This window comes from Thamnophis elegans, chromosome 6 (assembly GCF_009769535.1).
Source record: "Thamnophis elegans isolate rThaEle1 chromosome 6, rThaEle1.pri, whole genome shotgun sequence".
Taxonomy (NCBI): Eukaryota; Metazoa; Chordata; class Lepidosauria; order Squamata; family Colubridae; genus Thamnophis; species Thamnophis elegans.
The window spans coordinates 25,811,875-25,831,702 of record NC_045546.1 but is presented as its reverse complement, the minus strand read 5'-3'; the positions used below and the strand labels follow the sequence as shown (position 1 = coordinate 25,831,702).

General features: G+C 41.8%; 2 protein-coding genes across 3 annotated transcripts in view; one reads left to right on the top strand and one right to left on the bottom strand.

The window, feature by feature from the left end:
- The window catches only part of NBEA (neurobeachin), a 384,945-nt gene that overhangs the window by 140,367 nt on the left and 224,750 nt on the right, over window positions 1-19,828 (bottom strand). For both annotated transcript variants that reach the window (XM_032219812.1, XM_032219813.1), the window contains exon 41: window positions 14,534-14,670. In XM_032219812.1, coding sequence (XP_032075703.1) covers window positions 14,534-14,670 — 137 coding nt within the window. The remainder of the gene's footprint in view (window positions 1-14,533; window positions 14,671-19,828) is intronic.
- MAB21L1 (mab-21 like 1) lies at window positions 11,199-12,278 on the top strand. The gene has a single exon (XM_032219814.1). It carries the CDS (start codon window positions 11,199-11,201, stop codon window positions 12,276-12,278), a length of 1,080 nt encoding a protein of 359 aa, XP_032075705.1.

Below are 19,828 nucleotides of genomic sequence, written 5' to 3'. Positions count from 1 at the left end.
TATTAGGTATATGCTGAAGACTTCTTTTTCATAGGAGAGATTGATTCCAGAACTTAGACTATGCTGCATATATATGAATAATCAACAGTGAAGAGTATTTGATTTCCAAAATTGAAATATATTTCTATGTTTGGTTATACATTACCAGATGTGATATTTATTCTTATAGAACTGATTCTGCAATTGTTACACAGAGACACTTTAAACATTTGTAAAACATATTCTTACTTGAAATGTTAGTTTCTGAAATTATTTTTATCCTTTTAATAGTACAGATGACTCAACTCTCATTAAAATTAAACTAAGCATTTTTTTGAATAAAGGATAAGAGTCAACTTTTTTTATCTGAGGTGAATGTGTAACATATGTTCAGCTAAAAGTTCAATGTGATGTTAACATGATTTGAGTGAGTTCTGCTAGACTAAAGGTCATTTAGGTATTTACTGAAAAGTATGTAACTTCAAAAATTATCCCGTTGTAGAAAAAGAGTAAATGTGATAATATCTATGTCTATCTTTGTCAGAAATTATGTAATACAGCCTAAGAGGACTGCTTGAACATTACTTTGTAATTAAAAAATGGTTATTTTAGTTGATCAAAATATTTCCACTTAAATAAATAAAATAAATCTTGGTTTATTTCAGGTTCATTGACCATTTTGAAAATTTAAAATTATTCCAAATTTAATCCTGTATCAAAAGAACTAATACCATGCTTACTTAATCTGAAAATATTTTCCTCCACATAATTTCCTGAGAAGTGGGATTGGCATTTGGTTAAAAGAACCATACAAACCATGTCCTGTTGGGTCATCATTTCAGTGATATGTCCTTACCTAAATGGAGAAACAATGTTCATGGGTAGGCACAAAAGCAGTGGAAGCAGAAGTGACTTCTGAATTCTTGCTGGCTTCCCTATTGAATTTCATTGTGGGAAGCTGGCAGGAACCATCAGAAATTTTCCCCCTTCCCTTCTGTTAGATAAGTCAGTGGCTGCTGAGTGGAGGGGAGAACAAGGAACTGTGAGATTGGCTGGAAAACTATAATGGAATATTGAAAATGAAGAACATGTGACTACAGCCCCAGCCTAGAAGCAGCCAATAGCACTGAAGAAGCCACAAGGTCCCCAAATTTCACTCCCTTGGGAGTTATGTGTTCAGGATTTTGGACATTTTCTGAAAGTTCATTTGAACCTTGTTTCTATTGTTGAAGATGGTTTATATATGAATGATAATGCACTCATCAGTTCATTTTGTTAGTTACAGGCAATTAATCTCAATTAGCAGTTATTCATTTACTAAATTCAGTGTTGTTCTGAGAGATACATACAGTGCTGATTCTAAAGCCACAAATCTATTTTTATATGATGCAAAGAATCAGCACTTTCTTCCTAATATTGATACTAAAGGCAGCTTTATCTGCATACCTTCATTATGTCTGGATAAGGAAAAGCAACTTCTTCACATTGCCTATACTTATTTTGTGACAGTTTGAAACATTCTTTGCTAACTGCATACTTTCCCCAACTCTTCAGAAAAACTATTGTATCCTACATCCCTTCCCAACACACCTAAGAGGAAAAAATATACCTACTTATACTTAAATATAACCTTTGACTAGCGGAAGATCTATATATACCCAAACATTCCTTATACTTAATAGATATGCTGACAAACATTCCTTTTACAATTAATTGATTTGAAAGTACCCATTTTCCAGCTACCATGTTTTTCCTTAACATCACCAAGTACTTCAGAGGAAGGCAAGAACATCCAAGGAGAAACAGATTTGCATTACAGCAATTAGTTTGGGACAAAGATTGGATATTAAGTTGTTGTTGGTATTGTTACTATTTATAGTATTGGCCATCTTTAAAATCTTTTATTGAATATTTTTTCAAAATATAAACAATATATTCCTTCTTGGAGTAGTTTCAGACAAACATCCAGTCTTTAATTTGTTAGTTGCTCATGTATATTCCAGATAACATCTGTATGTCATAATTCTTTAGTATACAATTAAATAGAAATATTCAGCTAAGTATATGATAGTATATAACAGAAAGCAAGAGTGAACGCTAAGTCTATTAAAAATGAACCATTAGTTTTTCAAAGTTTTAGGGAAATCTTGTTTCATTGCAGGAAGCTAACAGAAGTAATTCTGGTATCTACAGCCTAGAGATTATGCCAAGAAAAGTTATCAGTTCAATACTATAAAGGAAAAATCTGAAAATGAAAGCGCGTGGTGCAGCTTATTTGACATGGAGTGTTAAAGAAATGAATAACAAAATATTTGATGCTTACTTCAGGCTTTAAACATAATTGTTTAGATAACACTCTAAGCACAGGTATCAAATTCCTAAGGATAGTAAACCTGAAACTAACAGTCTCCAATCCACTTGCTTATTCTGACACTCTGAAAGTCCTGGTTGACTACTAGTTTATCCAGTTGGTAAGAGAGGGAATTGGGAAATGACATTTCTTTTTCTAACTGCTTATCAACCTACTTTAAAAGTTGTTTAGAACAAGTTTGTGTTGTACATTTACTACATGTAACACTTATGCCTGGTTGAAATCTGGTATGTTTGTTTTTGAGGAAATGATTTAAATAAAAGGATTAAACGATATTTTTAAAAATATTATTGAAACCCATGCATAATATTTGAAGCATGAGAACTGTTCTGGCACCAGTCTGCTTCACTGAATTACTTCCTTTTAGGTTTTTCATCACAATGTCAGTGCCGCAACATGTTTAAATCCACAAATACTGGATATTTTTAAAAAGGCATGAAGGCTACAATCCTATGCTCATTTATCTTGGAATGATTTATTTGGATCCAGAAGGACCTACAGCTAAGCAAACAAGAAAAGGAAAATGTCTTCTGGAGAAGGCTATCTGCTGTGTATCATCTTTTAGAGTTGATATATTGAAACGGTCTCCTAAGTAAGATTTGTAATAGCTAGTGATAATTCACCTTCAAAGATGAAAAAAAGATCATTAAAGTAGCCGCTTTGTTCTCTGTATTTTAACTAAGACTACATCATAGTATATGAAAATCAGTTAAAAGCTACTGTTTTTATATTAATTTATAATAAATAATGTAGTGCCAGTACAGGGAGTGACCCATTGGCACTTTCTCTTGCCAGTGTTTTAAAGGAAGCTAATAGCATTCCTTCAAATGTTAAGCATTCTCAGATATTAAATGGCATAATGTCCAATAAATGTCTAATAGTGCTATTGAGAATTAGAAGAGGCAACCATTTTCAGTTTAAAAGTGTATGCTTCAGGACTTAGGATTCCATAGCATTCATGGTTGACAATTCTTGTTCTTTAGTTTGGTTTATGAACACAACACTTATGTGAATTATACTCACATGGAGAAATAATATAAAGATATCTGAAATACACATTAAATCCATTTAAGACTTCTAAACTAATTTAAATTAGATTTTCCTACCTTGCAACTTTTCAGAACTGGTAAATTTTAGATACTGATGACATAAGCCTACGTATTCATGAACTAAGTTCAGTGGAAATATAATATGTATGGGATAAATCTTGAAAATATATTTCATAGATTTCATGCTGCAAACCTTATATTTTATTATACAATTAAGAAATTTTCAAACAAGAGTCAAAATAGCTTTTCACTTGAAACCCCAAAGCTTTGTGACATGAAACAATTATTTCACATTAAAAGAAGACAATCTATGGGCAGTTTATTTCAAAATTAATGGCAATCACTCCATTTATTTTTGTTAGCAACCAAAAATAAATTAAGGTTGTAAGTGATATTAGATATTATCTATTCAACATCCTGTGTACTGCAGGAATTCTCATAATACCTTCATACCATAGAGAAGTGGTTATTTGTTTCAAAGGTCTAGAAAACCTCCAATGATGGATCCCGCACAATCTCTGGAGGCAGGCTGTTCTACTGCTTAGAATCCTCACAGAAACCTCCTCCTTGTCTCAAGTTTGGATCTGTCTCCCTTAAGATTCCATCAATTGGTCTTAGCCTAGGATGCTATAGAGAAAACATTCACATACCCTTCCCTGTGACATCCCTTCATGTATTGGAAAGGTGTGATCATGCCTATCCTTGGCTTCCTTTTATTTAAGCTAAGCACATCAAGTTGTTTTAGCCACTTTTCAAAGGATTTAGCCTCTTAGACCCTTACCATTTTTGTTGCTCTTTTCTGAACTTAACCATAAGTATTGTAGATACCTTAGAGCTGGTAAAGTACACACAAGTTGATTTAGCTAGTCTTGTGGAATTTCAATACTTTAACAACTAAATACATTTCTATTATTTGATATACCACATTTGGAATATCCCTACATTTCAAAAATAGTTGCCATAAAACCATGAGCTGAAAATTGGAAAGGCCGATCTATTAAAAAAAAATATAGGGTGTGTCAAATTTTTCAACTTTCAATTTTCAAACATTAGTGGAACTCAAAAGTTGTGACATGCCTTGGGAATATTAAAGATATTTTGGTTACTTTAATATAATTTAGAGGTGCTTGATAAGTAACTAAATAAATATAACTTTTTAATATTTTGTTTGTGTCATATAAATACTGAACATGATACCGATAATTTTAATAGCAGTGTTTTGTTGATTGTCTTTCTATCTTGCATTTTATGAATAATATCAAGACTGCTTACAATATATAAAATTAAATATTCATAATAGTTATTAATTTGAATATGAAAGTACCAGAATACATGAATACATTTTTGGATATATTTGGGGGTATAATTCCACAGATTTATATAGGAAGATCTTTTTATTCTTACAATAAAATTATGGACAAATCTCTCTAGCTGATTTATAAATGGATAATTTATTCAAAAAAGGATATTCTATGTATTAAATATTTAAAGAAAGACAGCTTGAATGAATGTAATAGAAGTTTTAGTAGGATTTCACGTACACATAACTTGTTTCAATTATGCCCAGAAGCTAGTGATTTCAAAAGCAATGAATTTATTTTTCCTCAATCTTGTAGCTTTTTCATATTTTTTCTAAATCAAAATACAGGTTAGGAATGGTAGTCAAATGCAAAGTACCCAATGTCCCATCTATAGATTCACAATTTATGTCCTTGAATACCAATACCCTGAAGAGTACAAGTTACTGAAGGGGGAAAATCCCTGGTATCAAATATCCAGTCTTTCCAATAATTAAGTGACATCTATTAGTGATATGCTCTTGTATAATAGCATCTTGTTAACAGTTAGTTCTGTCTACTTCTATCTAACAGTGAAAAAAGAATTATTAGAAACCCTTTCGATCTACTACTAGTTTTAGGTATGACAGAAAGCTCTTCTAAAAATTTATTTCCTGCGTTACATTTTAGAAATCATGTTTACAAAAGGAATTACTTTATGCTTTCAAAATTGTTTATATAATACATGTTGCTATATTTTCAAGGTCCACATGGAATATTTTAATTGATTAATCATATAGAATATAAAACAGTAGTGAAAATTTTATTAGATGACCTACTGCAGATTCAACAGTTTAAAGGAAAATAATCCTTTCTGTTTTTAATGACCACTTTAGTTTTCTCAAAGTAGGATTCTTAAATGTCACTGAAATCTGGCATGTAGACATGCCATACCTTTCTTGGATACATTTTTTTTTCACTTTTTTTTTTCTCAATGTAACTTTGTGCAAAAAAAATTGTTTAGGTTAAAAATGTCAACAATACACATCATTTTTATTTCAAAGAAGAATTAGAACGTGAGTGACTGTTCCCAACCTGCACCTGGTATTATATAAATCTAATATAAAGGTCATCCTGGAATTATAATGAGAATTTTGATAGAAGGCTGTAGCTAACTTGTATGATTTGAAGCAGCACAATTACTGTGGATTATCTGTAGTCCAAAAACTCATTTGCGCTATACATAGTCTGCAAAATAAATGTAGTATCTGTGTTTTTCAAGGATCATCTGAGAAAAGATAGAATCATAATTTTAATGATTCGGGGGCGGGAGGGGGGTGTTTAGCTGGACTTCAAAAACGCAGAATATGGATAGATCTATATCTATGTGTACAAGGTGGGCTCTATGATTATTTTTCCCCCTTGACTACACTGTAACAGAGATCATAACATGAGGTAAAAGAGGGAAACAAAAAGCAATAGCTGCTCCGCTCCTGAACTTCATTACCACATCGTAATTGGGGGTAAAGAAGGTATGAATTGTTCTTCTTTGCCAAAGTGAATGGGCAGCAAGACCAGCATGGGACTGGAGTACCTTTTTCGTCACTTAACTTAAAGAGAGTCACAATAAAGAAAGCTGAGTAAGCTTTATTTCCAAAGATGAATGGCATGCATGAAAGATTTGCTATGCTTACTCTTTGGGGAATGGAAGGAGGTTTCTTGGGTGTATATATATAGCAAAGTCCTGAGGCAGAACCACTATAATTACACAGTATCTTAATCTGTAGAAGAACACTGAAACCCAACCTGAACTGTTTTAGACACCAAATACATATATGTATGAAGAGGTCATCTGTAATATAATTATGCATATTTACTGCTGATACAGTATACATTTTTTAATATTATAAACCAAAAAGCATTGAGAAAAAAATAACCTTTTAAAATTGCTTTTTCAGCCTTTGAACAGGGCTCTGTTTGAAAAAGGCGTGGTAATTATGTATATGTATATATGTATATATGTATTTTATATAAAATGAAAAGATCAGAAGTATCACCAAATGTGCTTGGAAGCTAAATTTCTGGTTATTTTATTTTGGGAAAAATAATCTATAAAATGAATTGTCTGTAGATATGTGTTTGTTTAATTTACTGCAAAAATAAATTTATTGTGGTGACAGGAGTATGAATTATGAAAAGAAGAAAACACAGTTAAAATCAGACACATTCAAGGAGCTTTCAAACACATTGCATCAATTGGGATAAATAATTTAATAACTCTGTGTGCTGTCTCCTCAGTGTTATAGAGAATTATTAAAAAAAAAAACATGAGTACGAATGTGTAGAACGACAATTACATAATATGCAAAATGTGTTATAAATGTAACGAGTATGCATGTATCTTTAACTAAATTTGGCTTCTGAAACAATATAGGAATAATTTTTGACAAAATATTTTATGTCTGGAAATTCTAACTATAACAAATCATGCAAAAGTGGGCAGGTCAAAACAACTGGAGAGAAAACAAGGATATAACATTTTACTATAAATATCTCTTTTTATTCTTTACACAATAATATATTTATCAATTGTTTTGATAAAAAATTTCATGATACTAAAATAAAACTTAAACTTATATCCAGTGGGTGTATAGAACACAGAAAAGTAAAAAGTACAGTGCTTAAAATTATGAGAATATCAGCCCCAAACAAGCATCTCTAATGCACAATTATTTTAAGACAATGCATTTATTGAGTCCAATCACCTACTTGAAAAGCACTGTGATTCTTGGTATTTGATTCCATGAAATTAAAATGAAATAAAATTAAGTTAATAAAATTTGACTAGTCGGTTAAAGTGATTTTAAAATAATAAATGGCTGAGCTCATCTTGAGTTTGGCAACTCTGCTAGTTTTACACATCAAATAATTCATTTGTGTGTCTTCCTAAATGTTTGAAATTTAATATGATCATTTTTATTTCATATAAATGGAAATAAACTAGTGTGTTTTATAACTTATTTGTATTTTATTAGCTCCCTGAGTCAAATAGCACACTTAAATATACCAACACCCTTTGAATCAGTAGTGGCAAATGCTGAAATAATAATAATAATTAACCCTAAGAGAAGATAAACCTGATCTACAGACCTTGGCTTAGGGATCTCAGGAGGATTTGGTAACAGCAGTGGGATATGCATAATTAGCTAGAAGTAAGGCCCAATGAGAATGCTCTTCAGCATATAAAGACTGCAGTTTAAGCTATCAAGCTCTTAGCAGTCCAGTTTGATTGCGGAGGCCTATAAATTATGGTTTGCATTTTATATTTTAAGCACCAGTAATGTATTTACAGAATATATTCTGCAAGAAATATTTACCTCCAGGAAGTATAACAGGACATTCTTAAGCCCATTCCGACAATCATTACAGTCCAAGCAAAAAGAAAAGAAAAAGAAACTCCGATTTTAGTGGGACTTAGACTCCTGGGTTAAGGTCTGCTGCATCTTGCAACAATGTCAATGAAACTCAATGCTTCACACTGTGTGCCTTTCCTCAGCAGGCAACGAAGGAAGAAAGGCAGGAAGGGAAGAAGATTACTGATGTCTTAGGATTTCAGTTGTTAGAGCTTTGCTGCATCTCCTCTGAGAAGAGAATCTAAATGGCCGGCTGGTGTTAGGTACCATTTTATGTTTTCAGCAAAAAGCTGGCGATTGGAGAAGGCAATCGGAAAGCCCTGATACGTCAGAAAGCGGAGGCAACTGCAGAAGCGCGCTCTAGAATAGAGACCTCCCTCGGGTTCCGCAGGCCCGGGCCCTTCGCTCTGCACAACGCTCCAGCGCGATTCACCCTTCACGGTGGCCCCCAGAGGAGAGGTCTAGCTAGGGTCCATCGACCAGCTCAATCCAGCCCGGCGGGTCGGTCTTCGGTCCGAAAGGCGAAAGCATCTTCCTGGATAAAGGAAACGGGGGGCCTGTTGCGTTAGAGCCAAGTGGCCAAGGAAGAACTCGCCATTCTTGGGTGGGCAACGTCTCCCAGAGCGCCCCTTCTTCACCTCTTGGCGGTCCCTGCCGCCTGGGACTCTCCGGGGCAGTCCAGAAAGTCCAGCGCTGATGCCAGTGGGCCAAAAGCCCCAATTTGGGCGGGGGGAAGTAGTGGGGGAGGGATGAGTCTCCAATCCAAAGGTCTGCCTGTGAAGCCCTCGGATGCCGATGGGCAGCCGCTCCCATAAGGTCCAGCTTAGTTTGGAAGTGCCTCGCTGCCATTTCCTACCCGGCCGCCCGTTACCGGCAGGGAAGGGCGCTCCGAGAGCAGAAGCGCCGACTCGGAGAAAACGTGGCTCTCTCAGCTCCCGTCGGGCGATCAGCGGACCCGCCGAGGCGTTTTCAGGCCGGCGCGCTCTCCGGGGCGGTTAGAAGGGTTCGCATCTTCACCGCCGTCCGATTCAATGCCTGCTCAGGCGGACTCGCCTCGGACCGTTCGGGGGTTGGAGCGCCGAGTGGCCCCTAGTGTGTTCCATGATCAGAGAGCATCGGAGTTCGAAGTCAAGGCGTTTTGGAAATGCGGGGAAATGTGGCTGGAGCAGAGGGCTTAAAGTGATGCTCTGAGGGGTGAATCCTACAAAACCACACCGGGGGAGGGGTCGTGAATGTAATTTTAGGGAGGGAAATGAGCCCCTGAAACAGTCTCAGCGCACAGTAAGCACGTATGTTTTCCACCAGCATCCAGGAGAATGAAAGGGGACCGGAAGGCCGAAGGCCGTTTGCCCGGGGAGCCCCCACTTTACAATGTGGAAGAAGGTCCGGCTGATTTCAAGGGCTTAAACCTCGCTGATGCACGCCTCCCGCTTTCCGGATAGCGCTTAAAAGTAATGTTAACTCAACAGGCCCTCGGGGCTTCGAAAAGCCCCTCCAAGTACCCGACGTTCCCGCTGGTCACCTCCCCTCCTCGGGAATCGGTTTTCTGGGGCCAGCGCCCGTAACGAACTGCTGTGCTGGGAGGCGTCCTACAAATATGCCCCACTTCAGCTCCTCCTGGGATGCTCCTTGCGGAGAGAAATGCTGTGCCGGCCCAATGCCAGTGTGAGCTCCGCTAACCTGGCCCACCTCCTCTGCCACACGTGTCCTTTTAGTTAATCCCGAATTCACACGAGGGTGGTAGACTGCCCACTTCGGATCATTAAAAGACATTTATTTTTTGCAAGTATGTCCAGAACGCTCAGCGTCTCTAGCAGATTACCTCTGTTACCCAATTGCAAAGAAGACAACATTGCACCTAACTCACTAACAAACACAAAGCGTGCTGACCACCAGATGCGTGGCTTCAGAAACTCAGTCCGGAAAATTGTCAAACCCGGCCGTCCACGGGATGTCTCGTTCGTCTTCTAGCAATCTAAGAAGAAAACATTTGCATCCGATCGATTAAGACCCGTCAAATCGCTCTTCGCGCCATTTAACTGGGCTTGGAAGAGCAGGGGAAGCTCCTCTCGGCATTTGAGGTCAAGGTTAGGAAACTTCTTAACACTAGACTGGCCAGCTGACCAGTGGAAAACTGTCCTGGCGGTTTCCAACGGCTAGGAGGCAGCGCCAGTTGAGCTCTGTTCAGAAAAGCAGAGGGTCCCCGCTCTCTTTCTCCAACAGCGAACCTCTTCTCCGGTTTGCTGGTCGAATGACGGCGGGCTTGTGACACCTGCAGTCACGTTTGCGCCAAGAAGCGGCTCTGACTGCGCCTTTGGAGTTCCTCGAAGTCTTTTCCTGGCGGCACCGCCTTTAAGCGCCCTCTCGATCATTCCCCATGGATAGGTGGCCTGGCTGGTCGTTCTGTGCCATCAGCCCCTACCTTTACTTTATGTGTTTCTCTCTCTACCGCCAAGAGAGGGATTAATTAACCGGGCTGGAGCTGAAAGAGGCTGCCGTGACGAGCCCAGTGGCGATTGGCCGCCCGCCTGCCTGGCCCTGCCTTTATAATTTCCACACGAGTGCATCTGGGTTCTTATACAAACCCACAGCCAGCTTCTCCTGATACATACACACACCGAGAGAGAGAAGCGCCGCACTTCCTTTGCAATTTAGCCATCCTACACACATGGTTGCTAGTCCGAGAGAAGCTCATATAAATATATGTATCAGAGGTGTGGTTCAGACTATTGGAAGGCTTGCTAAAATCTGTTCAAACTTTTTTAAACTTTTTTTTCTAACAGCAGATTTCTATGCGTTTTGTTCTTCACTCAAAGATCCTCTAACGGCCACCCATCTGAGCATATTGAAGCAGGGTGTGTTTGATAAGGATCGGAGATCTGTCCAGAACTAAACGGTCCATCTAGCAGCAGCAAGAAAAAGCATTTGAGCTGGAAAGGAGCAGAAACGCCGCCGCCTCCTAGCGCCTTTTTTAAATAACCTTCTGGTTACGTTTCCGAGCGTAAAACAGCCTGATTCTCCTCTGAAGTTGGCTCCAGCCTTAGCAGCCGCATTGGATCCCACAGCATACTGCGAGACTCCGGTCTACAATCCGGATCTCTGCCCCAACATGATCGCAGCCCAGGCCAAGCTGGTTTACCATCTCAATAAGTACTACAACGAGAAATGTCAAGCCAGGAAAGCGGCCATCGCGAAAACTATCCGAGAAGTCTGCAAAGTGGTCTCGGACGTGCTCAAGGAAGTGGAAGTGCAGGAGCCTCGCTTCATCAGCTCCTTGAACGAAATGGACAACCGCTACGAAGGGCTGGAAGTCATCTCGCCCACCGAGTTCGAAGTGGTCCTTTACCTGAACCAAATGGGCGTTTTCAATTTCGTGGACGACGGCTCGCTGCCCGGTTGCGCGGTGCTCAAATTGAGCGACGGGCGCAAGAGGAGCATGTCCCTTTGGGTGGAGTTCATCACGGCCTCGGGTTACCTCTCGGCCCGCAAAATTCGCTCCCGGTTTCAGACTCTCGTGGCCCAAGCCGTGGACAAATGCAGCTACCGAGACGTGGTGAAAATGGTGGCGGACACCAGCGAGGTGAAGCTGCGGATCCGGGATAGATACGTGGTGCAGATCACGCCGGCGTTTAAATGCACCGGGATCTGGCCCAGAAGCGCTGCCCACTGGCCCCTGCCCCATATCCCCTGGCCGGGTCCGAACCGCGTGGCCGAGGTCAAAGCCGAAGGCTTCAACCTCCTATCCAAGGAATGCCACTCGCTGGCGGGCAAGCAGAGCTCGGCCGAGAGCGACGCCTGGGTCTTGCAGTTCGCCGAGGCCGAGAACAGACTTCAAATGGGGGGTTGCCGAAAGAAATGCCTCTCGATCCTCAAAACGCTGCGGGATCGCCACCTGGAGCTACCCGGGCAGCCCCTGAACAACTACCACATGAAGACCCTGGTTTCCTACGAGTGCGAAAAGCACCCGCGGGAATCGGACTGGGACGAGTCTTGCCTGGGTGACCGCCTCAACGGGATTTTACTGCAGCTCATCTCCTGCCTTCAGTGCAGGCGGTGCCCGCATTATTTCTTGCCTAACTTAGACCTCTTCCAAGGCAAACCTCACTCCGCCCTGGAAAACGCAGCCAAACAAACGTGGCGGTTGGCGAGGGAAATACTCACCAACCCCAAAAGTTTGGAAAAACTTTAGGAGGCCGAGGAGACGCAGCCGTCAACTATTCAGCCGCCTCCTTCTCTTTCGAGGATTCTGTGGGGGGGAAACTCAGGTGCTGCCAGCCGACCACGCGAAACGCCAAGCCTGCAAACTGAAGGAAGAGGCCGTCCCCGCAGGCGAAGCGCACTGCAAGGATTACGACTTGTCACCAACCCGGCGTCCACCTCCCGTTCGGGAAAACAAAACAAAGAGTGTTATTATCACCTGGGGAGAGGCAATATAGCGGCTACACTTCAGCCTGCCTGCGAGCATTGCTGAACAGAAACCAGACCGGGGGATTATATTAACCAGGCCAGTATTTCCTTTTTTTTTTCCGCGCGAGGCCACCCGAACAAAGAAAAGCAAACAAGGCTACCGCGGTTTTGTCTCCCCCACCCCAACCCCTGTACATTTTAAAACATTGTATGGAAAATTGTGATCTCGCATTGTCTTTGAAATTGTGGATGTTAGTGTTTTGTGAATTGGTGAAAAAGTTTAAATTGCCATTGTTGGATACTTCAAGACATTTTTTTCTGCTCAAGAAGATACCCTTTCCAAAGGTACATTTTTATCACGGTACTTTCTGTTTCTTGTCTTTTGAAGTGTCTAAACTTAAAAGTTTACATTTTGGTTTCAAATATATTGCTTGTTCTCTTTGTAACATTCCATAAATATACTTGAAATGTTATTTAAATATATTCAGAAGAAATTTTGACCTTGTCTATATAATTGTGAATATTGGAATTATATATTGGAAAAAATGCACTTGAGATACACTGGATAATTACTTTTTGTGATTTAAATTTCTGTTGTTGATTTTATTTAATTACAAATTAATAAATACAAGTAAAAGAAATACGGCAAAGCTTTCAGTGCTGGATTCAATATGGGATGGTAACTGCATTTCCCAAGGCACGTAAGTTAAATCTCCGGTGGCATTTTACTTATGGTTTTATTTAAAAGGGATAACAGCCCCAAAATGGGTCTCAGACCCCATCAACATCTGCCACACAGGACGGTATGGTAATTAACAGAGTAACATTTTTACAACCTCTTAGGAAATAAATCTGCTCCTCAAGGATTTACTAGACTGCATTAACTTGGCTGCCTATTTTTCTCAAAATCTGTGCCTCCGGAGGCCTAGTTGGCCACAAAATTAGCACTTCAAGAAAAGGGAGGGAAACCTGTGAAATTTATACAGAAGGCAAAGATCTACCTAACAGCCCCATGGTTATGGTTCATTTTTCCTTCAACTTAAAGCCCATTACGCTGGTCATCAGCCAGTCGCAATTGGGAAAGGAAAGCTCCGGCTTCTCCGGACGCCGAAGGTGCCTGGCCACATCCACCAGGGCTTCAGCGCTACCCTTGTAGGCAGAGAAGCCGGGGGACAAGTCTTTCTTCCTGAGGTAGATCATGCTTAAACCCAAGGGCCAAAATCAGAGGGAGTAAACAGCTGCGAAGTGAACCGCAGCTACTCTGGACTCCGCTTTCAAGAACCAAAAGGTGAACAACAAATCCCTACTGAAATGCAGCCTACTTTGCTACACTATCACAGTCTGTGTGGCACCTTTTCTTTTCTAAACCCGCGTTAATGAAGGTTTAGAGATAGCATTTTACGGACATGACTTCCAGACACACAATTACCCCTTCCACACTCTTCATGCCATGTAAGGGCGGGGGGGGGGGAGGGCGGGGAGAAGGAACGAACACGGCTCCTGCTTTGCGGAATCGCTGCTGCTGGTTTAAGGCAGAATTCTCTCTGCTTCCGCTCTTCGGAAAATTGAACGGCATCCTGGCTCCACTTTCAAAACCAAGCCCTCCTTTCAACAACCCCTCCTTTCCCTCTGGAGCGCAACCCCTCCCGCCGAAAATCAGGTCCTCGAAACAGGGCGGTTTATTTTCTTTTGGTTCTAAGGAAGCGCCTGGTCTGCAGTAGTTGTATGTTCTAGGATCGGGTCTGCAGTGTGTGGACCCTCCATTACCTCCAGGGCAAAATCAGTTGGCTTAACAGCGAAAACTGCCCACATTCGCTCAAAGACCCCAGGCTGGCATGATTGGGTGGGTGGGGTGGGACTGATAAAATGAAAGGTCGAAGTAACCGTGGTTTTTATATTCATTATAGCTGTAAGGATCCAGAAGGAAGGAAGGGGAAAGAGAAGGAGCAGCGGACGGTTCCTCCGCCCCTTCAGCCTTCTTCAAGCGAGAGTTGTAGCAAACCACCCGCCGCTCTCCCTTCCCGGCGCTTTACTCACTTTTGGGTCGATTTTCTTGAAGGCCGAATCATCCTCGTCCACCTCGAAGTAGATTTCCGTGGTGGTAATGGAGAGAGTCCCTTTGGCCACTATCACGGGGGCTATCAGCTGCGCCGGTGTGCTGAGGACCACGGGCCCTGCAAGACAAGAGCGGCGACGTCAGGATGCGGCAATTCGGAGGCATGTGCCCTGCTCCGTTTCCTTTGCCGAAAATGAAAGCCCAGCTTTTGTACTCGGGGGACAAGGCGCCAGCAGGCAGGTTGCTGCGGGTTTCCTAAAGCGGGACCCTGCGCTGCCCCAAAAGGTGTTCCGACCCAGGACGGCGGGAGAAGAAACAAGATTGCCTGGGTCTTCTAAACCCCCAACTCAATGCGAGACCTCGGACGCTCCAAGACTGAGCGATCTGTTTGGGAAGTGTTCTTTCATAGGAAAATAAATCATAACCGAAAATATTTTATGAATCCGGGATATTTAAGTATCTTATCAAAACGAATTAGTAGTCCCACTGAAGATGACTAGAGTAAAATCAGGGTTGCCTTTAATTGTGCTTCTTTCCCTCCAATTATCTTTTAGTTCCAAAATCAGTTCATTAGTGTCCTATCGGCAAGAACGTGTTTTAATTTTTATTATTATCTCTCACTTTAGTCAAGGCTCATTTTCAACGCTATACAACCATTTGCAAGGCTTCTGATACTGTTGTTTGTTTGTGTGGATGTGCTCACATATTTGGGAAAAAAGTAGCTATTATTACAGTACATTGTGAAAAAAAAAATCACAAATCGATTTTTCTCCCAAGATGCCAGAAATATTCTCTTAGCCGCCATCATTTAATTTCTAAACAGGCTGTCTTAGGCTGCGACCTTTCCTGGGACTAAGCTCAACAGGACTTACTTCTGAGTAAAAAAGGAAATATTGGCATTAAAATCTTGTTTCTGGCAGAAATATTTTTAAAACAGGAGGCCACCAAAAATAACTGAGTAATTAAATAATAATAATTTGATTTCCTGAACATAAAAGACAATTTTGACAGAAATATGTGCCGATTTGAATAAGTCTTGTTTCCAAATAAATGTGAGCAAAAATTTTATCTTATAGCAATAGAATCCTGAAACTAAGTAGTAGATATTTCTAACAATTATAAGAATAGGAAAATGCTTTACAGAATTATTCTCGGATAAAATAGCAATGATTATCCAATATCATGTAAATATCGCATAACAACAAGAGGGAATCAAAGCTCAAGGATTTCGTTATGTCATTGTATTATATGATATATTCCATCTATGCATAACTTATTAAAAACTGAGATAAGGATCAGGATCAAAATTAAGGTGTATTCCTAAAATGAAATGGATAAATAAATCCATTCAAGAAATCCGAAATAAACTAGAATAACTAAGTATTGCTCAATGAAAGCACTTCTTCCTGCCAGTATTCTTAGTCTGGGGAGCGGGGGGGGGCGGGGGGGGTCGTCAATTTTCTAATGTGTTCCTTTCAAATGTGGGTCTCTCTGCCAGCAGCCGAGTTAAGTTGCCAGCCACCCCATCGCCTTACTTTTCTGACTAAAGTTGGTGATGGCCTAGGCTCACAGCCGCAATGGAGCACTCCCTCTTCGCATACCCACGGATTTCTGGAGGCCCACTTCTCGCCACCCACTTAACTCGCATGTACCCTCCAGCTGCTTGACGTGAGTGGCTCAGCCCTGATTTCCGTGCTAACTTCCCTCCTAGAGGCAGGCATCGCCTCCCCCCCCACCACCGCCCGCGTCCCTTTGCAGAATCCAAAGCAACGCTCCGTTTGTCCTATGACAGCTTTCAGGCAAGCCCACCAGGGGCTGGATAATATTGATACAAACTCTATTTTCTTTCATTTTCTTGTTTTTCTCTCTCCTAATAGGCCACCCTGGCCTCTTGACCCCAGTCAGCTGATCGGATCACATGCGCTGGGCTCGGCTGGCTCTCTCCCCCCGCGTCGCCTCCCAGTTCTCCCTCCCCGCGCTCGGCGGAGCGCTGTACTGGCGCGCCGCTGGGCAGGCTGCCGTTACGGCCGGGCTCCTGCTAGGGGCAGGGGATCGATCCGAAACGGCGCTTTAAAGGCTCATCAATCTTAATCTAGGTTGCTCAAGTAATTATGCGCGATTCTCTCGTGCGATTACAAGTGGATTTGGGCTTGGATTCCCTAGGCTCTTTCCTTTGTGTTTAGCGGCAAGAGAAGCTCTCCAGACAGCAGCGCCCTGCCTGCCCTGCCCTACTCTCCCCGCGGCGACCCGCCTCGCTGGTTCCTCTACCCGGGGCTCTTTAACCCTTCCTGGCCGGCTGCCTCTCGCAGCGCTCGGCTTTTCAGGCCCCAGCGCCAAAAGAAAAGGGCGCTAAAGATGATGCAGTTCGGGAGCTGCCTGATAGTCTATCATTATAAGAAGGCGTTTAGTGGGATTCTCTCGTTCCCAGAAGAAAGATCGGGTACTTAACCCAATTACCTCCCGGTTCTCCGCTTGTTATATGAACCAAATAAAAATGAAGCGATTGGTAGTTGGTGGTCAGAAGGCCAAAGCCTATAACACCAAATCTTTTCCGAAGGAAGGTTAAAGTCTTTTGTGGGCGAGGCGCGAGCACAACGGGGGAAAAGGGAAACATGAAAGAATGGTTCAATATTTAAAAGGCTCGACTTGCTAAAACTGATGCTGGGAATAAATGAATCAGGAAGATGTGGCCATGCGCAAGAGAGGCCAACAAAGCCACCCCCTTAAAAAAGACTGAACCTCGTGAAACCCAAGGCAGGCCTGAACAAAAACCACCACGGAATTATTAAACCCGGCGTTTTTATTTAAGCACGCGATGTTTCCATTAACACGTCTATCTCAGATACCAACACAACAGTGCTCCTATTTCTGGAGGGCCACTCCTATCTATTGGGGCCAGAAGAAACACTGACTCCAGCCTCTAGGCCAGTGTTTTTCAACCTTGGCCACTTGAAGATGTCTGGACTTCAACTCCCAGAATTCCCCAGCCAGCGAATGCTGGCTGGGGAATTCTGGGAGTTGAAGTCCAGACATCTTCATGTGGCCAAGGTTGAAAAACACTGCTCTAGGCGAGCCCAACGGGCGTTCTTCACTCTCAAAGAAAAAAGGTGCAAAAAATCTAGCTCCGCCCACTTCGATGGCTTCGAGCCTCGGCGTTGAGCGCTATTCAGAAGGGCTGCAGGGACCCTCTGCGGACAAGGGGAAAGAAGCGACCCGACCCCTTCAGGATCGAGTCTACCGCTCGAATGCCATCTTTCCACAACCTATTTACGTTCTGTCTCCCTCGGAGTTCCTGTCGCTGAACATCTCTCACTCCCCCGCCTTCCAAACCATAGAAAAGGCGCAAACGAAACATGCACTCTTAATGGTGTGTCATTTTCAACACTTTTCCTTTGGAAATCTCCAATTACAACTTCCAATACCACGGCACATTTAAAGGAGCGCTGAGTCTTTTTGTTACAGCCTTCAGGGAGCGAAGCAGCCACTGGGAGAATACCAAATTAATCCACTACAGCTATAGAGCAGGAGGATTATGATTTAATCCCCTTTGGGACAGGCTCTGTATTTTAAGGATCCGACATTAAACTGTTTACACTAGGCATAATCAAAATAGTGCAGCTTTCCCATATGGCCCCCGAGACAGGCGGCCCAAACCAGCCACGGCTCTGCTTCTCTCACCCCCCCCCACCTCGGATCGTGCACTTGGTACCCCAAAAAACAGCGCGGAAGAGACATTTCGACTCTTAGGGAGCCCCTGAGATGTTGGGAGTCGGGCAAGAAAGGATGCGGTTCGTTAACACGTGTGAAAGTCGAACCAAACCCATCTCACGGGCGCCTTCCACCAGTCCCTTTCCACTGAAAGAGGGACCCTGCCAAATCTCGCCGTTTGGCTCAGGAGGCGCCCGAGATGCTCTCCACCTGCGCTCGCCTCCACTTGTCCAAAGGACACCCCCTTTGTTGTCCCTCGTCTGCCTGCTAACAAAAGGCAAAGGAGGCGGCCAGCAGTCCTGGGTCTGTCTGTCTGTAAGCAGGTTTCCCTCCTGGGCGTTGCCAGTCTCTAGCCGAAAGAAGAACACCGAAACGCGACAGACATAGCGGCGGTCTGCCCTTACAACCAGAATCAAATAAGGACGAAAGGGCTCCGATGTGGATCATCGATCTAGCTGAGTTGCCTCCGCAGAAGATTAGTACTCCGACAAAGAGTGAAAAGGGTGCAGATAGTGGAAGGGAGGGAAAAAAGCGGGGGGAAAGGCTGGTTTTGTTGGGATAGTTTAAAGGAGTCCTGTGTAACAAAAGTCCGTCGATGCAAATTAGTTTTGAAGGAAGTATGTAGGTTAATAATAAAACCCAGAAGCAGCTCTTCCACTGCTTCTGTCCTATCCAATTTCCGAGCAACAATTCTCCGTGGCTCTGTAGCCCAAGGCTTTCCAATGGGAGGGCATATCCTGCTGAACCTCTTGGGAATTATACTTCTCAAGAAACGGCGGTAGCCTAGGAATTATCAGCAGATAGGCAAAAAGAAACATCTGCAGGATGGCATTATAAATCTGATGGCTTGCTTTTTTGAAACAAATTCCCTTCTTGGAACATCATTACACACTGTTAACTCTCTCCAGATTTTCTGTTTCAGAAACTGAACTCGTGGGTGGATTATACAGGATAGTTGTTTTTTTTTAAAAAAAAAAATCTAGTCTTGGGTGAACTCTAACACGGAATTTGGGGGCCAATCACATGTGCTCCATCCAGAACATTTGGAATAGAGAATGTAAATTACATTTTGTTAAGGCACTATTTACTGAATTTTAAACTAGATTTCTATGGCTACTAAAATAACATCTCACTAATTTCAATGAAACCATCTGGAAGACAAACTAGTAAAAGAATTAAACTGAAATATTTGAGCCTTTGATATTTATGCAGTTAATTGTACAAATCACTGATAATAGTTAATTCAGTAGTTCAGGTTGGCAGTTTTTTAAATTAACACTTTGTAATGTTCCACTCTAATATATCAGCAGCTAGTAACATCTGGCTGGTTGTCTCTTGACTCAGAAGCTAAGCAGGATCTGACAAATACTCGGAAACGACACTACAAGAAAATCTAAGGGATGAAGACTAAGCTGGTTAGTTGAAAAGAATCCCTGGAGAAGATAGTGATAAATTCCTCTCATGCTTTGTATGAAAATCATCTTCAAAATCAACGCCAATATGTTATCTTTAACAGTGCAACTATATAAGATACTCTATATATGGATTGAATACATGTATAATCCAAA

Excerpts from the sequence above, each read along its gene's own strand:
- MAB21L1 (XM_032219814.1), top strand. The coding sequence starts at position 11,199 with ATGATCGCAGCCCAGGCCAAGCTGGTTTACCATCTCAATAAGTACTAC.